Source organism: Nicotiana sylvestris, chromosome 9 (assembly GCF_000393655.2).
Source record: "Nicotiana sylvestris chromosome 9, ASM39365v2, whole genome shotgun sequence".
Lineage (NCBI taxonomy): Eukaryota > Viridiplantae > Streptophyta > Magnoliopsida > Solanales > Solanaceae > Nicotiana > Nicotiana sylvestris.
Window position 1 is genome coordinate 163,182,403 of NC_091065.1, and position 7,860 is coordinate 163,190,262.

At 37.7% G+C, this 7,860-nt stretch overlaps 1 protein-coding gene across 1 annotated transcript; it reads right to left on the bottom strand.

The window, feature by feature from the left end:
• Positions 1–1,494: 1,494 nt before the first annotated feature.
• LOC104234342 (leucine-rich repeat receptor-like serine/threonine-protein kinase BAM1) lies at positions 1,495–5,574 on the bottom strand. Its single transcript, XM_009787897.2, has 2 exons — positions 2,903–5,574; positions 1,495–2,192 (listed from the first exon to the last, which is right to left on the bottom strand). The coding sequence occupies exons 1-2, from the start codon at positions 5,490–5,492 to the stop codon at positions 1,735–1,737; spliced, it is 3,048 nt and encodes a 1,015-aa protein (XP_009786199.1). The 5' UTR covers positions 5,493–5,574; the 3' UTR covers positions 1,495–1,734.
• Between the last annotated feature and the right edge of the window lie 2,286 nt (positions 5,575–7,860).

A 7,860-nucleotide genomic window follows, 5' to 3' on the forward strand; every position in this document is an offset into this window, starting at 1 on the left:
GCTATTACTCCTAGACAAAACTCAGACTACCCGGTACAAAGAGAGAAAAAATACTCGACTACCTCCTAGCCTACGACCCTAATGCTCGACCTCCACACATTCCTATCAAGAACCATGTCCGCGAAAATCTGAAGTCGTGTCATGTCTTGCCTGATCACATCGCCCCAATACTTTTTCGATCGCCCTCTTCCTCTTCTCGTACCTGCCAAAGCTCATACCTCCTAATAGGGATGGCGATGGGGCAGGTGCGGGGCGGATTTGGTGCCCCGCGCCTTAATAGTTATTTTTCTAGTTTTCAACCCGCCCCGTCCCGCCCCACTTAAGTTTTTTTCTTCTTTTTTTTTTTAAATAAACAAACTAGTTTGACATTTTAGTATTTTATAAATGGAGAGTTTAATAGAATCACATAAACATAAAACTAAGAGAGTATTACGCCGATCTTCCAAAATAAATGGGTTACTATTATTTCTTATTACTGATACGATATCTTGATTTAAGTAATATTATTTTGTTGAGACTTATACAAATTGGTTAATTATAAATCAAAATAACATTCGTGCTAGTAAAAAGGAATGTGAAATTGCAGTTGAAATGATTGGTTTGTTTCAAAAAAGATAAAATTCAAAGTTGCCCTGCATTAAACCCGCTCCGCCCTACCCCGCTTTAAATATTTTTAAAACGGTTTTAACCCGCCCTGCCCCGCCCCACCCCGCATCAAACAAAACCCGCCAACCTCGACCCGCACCCGCCCTGCCCTATTGTCATCCCTACCTCCTAACCGAGGCATCTAGGTTTCTCCTCCGCACGTGCCCAAACCATCTAAACTTCGCTTCCCGCATCTTATCGTCAATGGGAGCAACACCCACTCTCCCGAATATCTTCATTCTTAATCTTATCCAATCTAGTATGCCCGCACATCCATCTCAACATCCTCATTTCAGCTACTTTCATCTTCTGGATATGTGAATTCTTGACTGGCCAACACTCAGACCCATACAATATGGTCTGTCTAACCACCGCTCTGTAGCACTTACCTTCAAATTTCAGTGGCACATTCTTGTCACACAGGATTCCATACGCTAACCGTCATCTCATCCACCCTACCCTAATATGGTGCGTGACATCCTCGTCGATAATTTGACGCTAGGTGCTTGAAACTTTCTTTCTTTGGGATTGAAGGATATCTTGCTACTCAGAAACCTTGCCAAACTTACCGTACGCTAAGAAAACCTCCTAGTAAATGCTAACCTAAATCATCATGAACCTGCCCCCAATAAAACGGAATTTCTCAAGAAGAAAGAACAAAAGCTAGAACCAAAGTCATAAGAAAACCAAAAAGGAAAATGAAACTAGAGAAAACAAGCAAGGGTGGGAAACGCGAGTAATAGAGATGCAACACGTGATGTGTGGGTGATGTGTGGGTTAGGCAGACAGCAGTATGCCACATATTTGAATCTTGCCTTAGGCAGAAGCCCTCTGGGAATTCCTTCAATATTAAAAAGCAAAAACGCGCATGGTTAATGTGAAGGATAGAGTTCATTACTAGTTTACTCAGATACTGTACAATGAAACACTTCCTAACAAAAGCTAGCCTACATCATAAAACCACCCCCAATAAAACTGATCAATTTATCAAAAAGAAAGAACAAAAGCTAGCCCAAACTCATAATAAAACTAAAGAAAGAGAATTAAACTAGAATAACAAACAAGCTCCATTAGAAGAAACATTTTAGATCATATGCTGAGAAGGTCAGGTGGAGGAGATGGTGGCTGATGGTTATCTTTTGTGTTTCCGGGAGCTGAAGTTGGCAACTCTGATGCAGGGGCTGATGATGGGGGCGACTCAGTGATTGTTGATTCTCCTGATTTTGTACCAGATGGATTGGGAAGCTCAGTTAGGATTTGCACAACCTCGCGCATTTTGGGGCGTTCAACAGCCTGCTCTTCGACACATAGCATTGCGACATAGAACACATGCATCACCTCATGAAGGGGAACTGTTGAGAGTCTTGGATCAAGGATTTTGAGAACTCCTTCCTTTTTCCCTTCTGTCATTTTTCTTACCCATTGGACTATGTCAACACCATCACCAAATTCTCCAACTGGCTTTCTACCACTCACTAATTCTAGCAGAACCACGCCAAAGCTATATACATCACTCTTCTCATCAACCTTGAGTGTGTAGGCATATTCTGCACAATTAAAATGAAAAAGAAATTAGGCACATAAAAAGTAGCAAGACTCCATGTGACCTATAGGTCACGGGTTCGATCCGTGGAATCAGTCACTAATGCTTGATCAGGGTAGGCTGCCTACAAGGGGAGCAACCCTTTTCCAGATCCTGCGTAAACGCGGGATGCTTCGTGCACCGGGCTATCCTTTTAAAAAGGGGCAGACTAGATATTGCAAGCAATGAGCAAACTCTTTTAGTTAAAATTAAAGAATTTAGTGCCAAACAGCAAGTAACCAGATTTGGATTCGTCAAGTACTGGTTATTTAGTGTTCTATGTTTCAGGGAGCAGGTTAGATTTGAATTGCTTTTCAACAACATAAGTACTCATAAATTCCAACCAAACCAAACAACCATGTAAATTGAGATCATTTTCGGAGTTACATGGCTTTATCTATGAACAGGGGCGTTCATCATTTACTAGATTATTCGTGTTATAACTATCGATAAAGGACTACTATATGAGTTTTTTGTGTTATAACAAGGAGATTGATCATTGCCAGCTAAACAAGGACCAACGACTACCACATAGCACACTTGTGATGTATAAACACTTGAAGAGACTGATAAATTGCAATCCTAGCAGACAACTTACATAGATTATAAACTAGTTTTGAATGGAACACACTTCAGAATCAACACTAAGAAGATGAGAAGATTTCGATAGCATACCTGGCGCTATATAGCCATACGAACCAGCAATAGCAGACATGCATTCTGATGTTCCTGAATCTTGCAAGAACTTGGCAAGTCCAAAATCAGCAACATGAGCTTCAAAGTTGGAATCCAGAAGAATGTTGTTTGACTTTACGTCACGATGGAGAATCAAAGGCGAGCAATCGTGATGGAGATAACAAAGGCCTTTTGCAGCCTCCAATGCTATCTTGTACCTAGTATTCCAATGCAAATGACCTCCCTTCTTGCCATGAAGCATTTCACCAAGGCTCCCATTAGGCATGTACTCATAAACCAAAAGATTCGTTTCATGATTCGAGCAAAATCCCAATAACCTAACAATATGTCTATGCCTAATTCTCCCAAGTGTCTGTATCTCAGCATTAAACCCGTGATCATGTGAAGAACCACGGCTCATAGCCGGCAACCTTTTAACAGCAACCTGTTCACCATTTGGCATTACACCCTTGTACACTATACCAGCACCTCCTTTCCCAATAATGTTATCCTCTTTCAAACATCCCAAAACATCATCACAAGCAAAATCCAGGCGTTGGAATGCGGTAAGCTTCCAAGCACGAGCCCCGCTCGCCTTCCTTAAAGATCGAGCCTTTATAATCGCAGCAACAGCAAACACAATCGAGCAAACAAGCAACCCAATAACAAGCAAAAGCTTCATAGAAGGCGAAAATGTGCCTCTCTCGTGCGGTTCACTAACCCCATCAACTACACCTTCTTTGCAAGGGCCCAAATAGGGTCCGCAAAGATTTTGATTACCCAAAAATGAGGTATAATTAAAATAACTGAATTGACCAGTACCCGGAACTAATCCAGATAAGTTGTTATATGAAAAATCAACAGAAGTTAAACTCTGCATTGCAGAAATAGATGCAGGAATACTTCCAACTAAATGGTTTCGCGACACGTTCAAGTAATTCAGTATCCTCATACCAGTGATCTCAGTAGGAATCTCACCTGATAGCTTATTCCTACTAAGATCAACAAACGTTAAAGCCTTGCAATGACTTATCTCAGGTGGAATCGGGCCCGAAAACCCATTACCACTAAAATCCATTTTAGACAACTGCTGCAATTTCCCTATTTCAGCTGGAATTCGGCCCGAAAACTTGTTCCCATCAAGAAGCAACTTCTGAACACCACTAAAATTTCCAATACTGGGCGGCAAACGCCCAGTGAGTCGATTATTCGAAAGACTAATCTGCCCAAGACTAGCTGACACAGAACCAGTCACTGGAAATGTACCAGTAAGAAGATTATCTTGAAGTTCAACTTGTGTCAACTTTGGCAAACTTAACAATCCTTTCGGAATCGAACCATTTAGATAATTTTCACCCATTCTAATCCTACTAAGTGATTCACATTGACCTAAAGATTCAGGAATTGGGCCAAACAAGAAGTTTCCAAGAGTAATTAAAGTTTCCAAATTGTTACCTCTACACATGTTTGGGGGCAAATTTCCAGTTAACTTATTGGTACTAATATCAAGAGTTTTTAACTTACTGTTTTGGCCCAAACCCATTGGAATACTTCCAGTGAAATTATTTTCCCAGAGCTGCAAAACTTCCAACTTCGGCAACTCTTCAATGAACTCTGGTATTGACCCGTAAAGCTTGTTACGAAAAAGATTTAACAGAGTGAGATTCTTCAGCTCCGATAAAGTTAACGGTATTTCACCGGAGAGCAAATTGTTCGATAAATCTAAAGATTTTAAGCTTTTTAGATACCCAATTTCCGGTATCAAAGACCCAGAAAGAGAATTCACTTGTAAGAACAAAGTATCCAATTTCTTAAGCTTCCCTATTTCCGCCGGAATCTCGCCGGAAAGTCCACAGTTAGCAGCATCGAAACGTACGAGCTCGGACAAGTTCCCTATCTCCGGCGGAATTCCTCCGGAGAATGTGTTGTAGTATCCGACGTAAAGTTCCTTAAGAGTTGTGATATTTCCGATCTCCGGCGGGATATCTCCGGCGAGTTCATTGCCGGAAACGGCAAGGTATTTGAGGAAAGGAAATTTGCCGAACTCCGGTGGAATACGGCCGGTGAAAAAGTTGCCGCCGAGGTGAAGATGATAAAGATTCGTCAAATTATGGACCCCAACGGGAAGTTGACCGGTCAGGTTATTATTGTAAATATCGAGAACTTCAAGGTTTATTAGTTGGGTAAGCTGCTGAGGAAAACTCAAGTTAAAAATGTTGTTGCTGAGGTTAAGGTAACGGAGGTTTGAGATGACGGAGAGTTCAACGGGAATGGGGCCAGAAAACTGGTTAACGGCGACGGAGAGGTTAACCAGGTAACGGAGTTGGCCGATTTCGGGCGGGAGAGTACCGGTGAGGTTGAGGTTTGAGATGTTTAGTGAAGTCACGTGACGGTATTTGTCGCACGTGACACCTTTCCATGTACAGTGACTGGTGGTGGTGGAGCTGTTCCATGAAATGAGAGCGGATTGTGGGTCGTCGGAAATGGCGGTTTTCAGGGAGAGTAATGCGCGGTATTCAGGGAGGAAATGTGGTTTTGCGGCGGCGGAGGAGTGGAAATGGAGGAGGAAAAGGAGAAGAAGAAAATGCATGATTTTGGTTCAAAGGGAGAAAAGGAGTGAGAAGAGCAAAGATGGAGAAGAAGAGCTGTTGTTACATTGGTTTTTTATTTGCTTTTCATGTGTCTTTATCGAACAGATACACTATAATAAATGTGTATTTATATGAACTTATCAAATACATTAGAAAGTTGACAAAAAGAAAGTTACAGGTACTTGTCAATACATACTTTGTTTGTGTGTGTCTTATCACCTTGGCTTATTCGGGTCAGTTCGGATTTTATAATTACCAAATCAAATCAATTGTGTCGGGTTATTAAATCTAAAGACCAAATCAAACCAATAAAACTCGAGTTTTTCAATCTCGATTTTTCTCGGGTTTTTGGGCTTTTTGGGTTTTTTCGAATTTTTTTCCGGTAAAATCTTCTTAGAACAAAACATATAACTGTTGCTCAAAATATTTCTTTAATCCTAGTAAGATACAACTATATAAAGTATTTTCCAAGAAAATAATACAAAATATGAGATGTGTCACGGCATTATCCTAAAATATTCAACAATAAAGACAATAAAATTATGTAATATAAATATTGCTTATTAAAAAGCCATAATAAAAATAAATATAATATAAAAGTACTAAATCATGCTAAAATAAGTAGATTAATAAGAGAATATTAATTACATGACTAAACGCTAAAGAAAAAAATAAAAATAGGTTATGCATTTTTATCTAAATTATTATAAAACAAAAAATAGATATTCAACACATTCTCGTTCGTAATATTGAATTGAATGTCTTTTGTTAGCACTGGTATTGATTTAATTTTGGTTTGGACTTTTGTTAGCATTATATAATTTACTAATATTAATGGCTATAAAATTTATTAGAACATTCAAAATTTCTAAGTTCAACCTTAAAATAATACCTTAAAAGATAAAATTATGAAAAAATTTAAGAAATTTTTATAAATTACATCACAATAAGTATATTTATATATTAAATATATCTAAAAAAATTATATATGTAATGTCGGTTTGGTTTGATTTCGGTTTGACTTTCTTTAGTTAAAACCAAACCAAATCAATTATGGTCGGGTTTTTTTCCAACACCAAACCAAATCAAACCAAATCATAGTCCGGTTTTTTTTTTCGATTTGACTCGGATTATCGGGTTGGTGCGATTTGTCGGTTTTCTTTGTACACCTCTATTTTACCCTATCTTGTATGAGATAGGAATGTTATTTTTAATAGACCTTCGGCTAAAGAAAAATATTTTAAAAAGCTTGAAAAGTAATAAAGACGCTATGATGAAAGTACTAAAGAAGTATTGGTAACAGAAATAGTAGGACAACCAAACCAAAATAAATAACAATAGCACTAGAATTGAAAATTTAGATAATAATATAATAGTAATAACAATACAAATAAGGAGAAGAGGGAAAAAATAGGGTGTTCTGAACTAGAACCACGTCCTCTCACAGAAAAGAGAAAAATTATTTGACTACTCACTAACTATCATAATCATCGACTTCCATGCTTTTCCATCTAGGATTATTTGTCAATACAACAATGAAATAAATCTATCAACAAAGGTTTCTAGATAACAAATTTTGTTTTTAAATGAATTGATTTTTGAAATTCATAACAAACGAAAAGCTTTTAGTGTAATGGCAAAGAGTGTTACAAAAGGTACAACTCATAAGTTTTACAATTTTATGTAGCGGGTTTTAAATGATTGTATGTGTTTATGCAAACTTTTTAAATGCAATAAACTTGACGAGAAAATTATATGTATTCATATTCAATACTTTCATATACCTCCATATGGAATTAATATAAATTTAACAGAGTTAGGTAAGCTAAAAGTAGGAGTAGGCCGCAAGGAGTGTATATTCTCTTGTTACTATTTTGTTTTCAGAAACTAAAGGTATTTTTATTTTGAAAAGCATTTTGAATCGTGGAATGGTATTGAATCTATTGATTTGTCTGACTAAAGAGGAGGCCCCAATTCCTTTGTTGCAACTTGGGAACAATCTTTTTTTATCCTGAAAAAAATAAAACATAAAAAGTTCCAAAAACTTTACAGTATCTTTTATGGCTAAAAGGTATAAGAATAGGAGTTTAATCCTTATTGTTTTTGCTTTTCTGCGTCAAATTGCTACTAATCCGCGAAGATATATTTAACGATAAATCATGTGTTGTAGTTGGGTGAATAAGATATTTTCATCCTAAATCAGAGGTTCGAATCAAAGTCCCGCGAATGGAAATAATCCAGGTACGAAGCACTTTCCCCTTATAGGTCTAACGCGGCGCAAATCCAAATTAATCTAGGTCCAATACAATTATTGAATACGGAACGTGAAAATAAGAAAAAAAATTATTAGCAATTACTTAGATAATT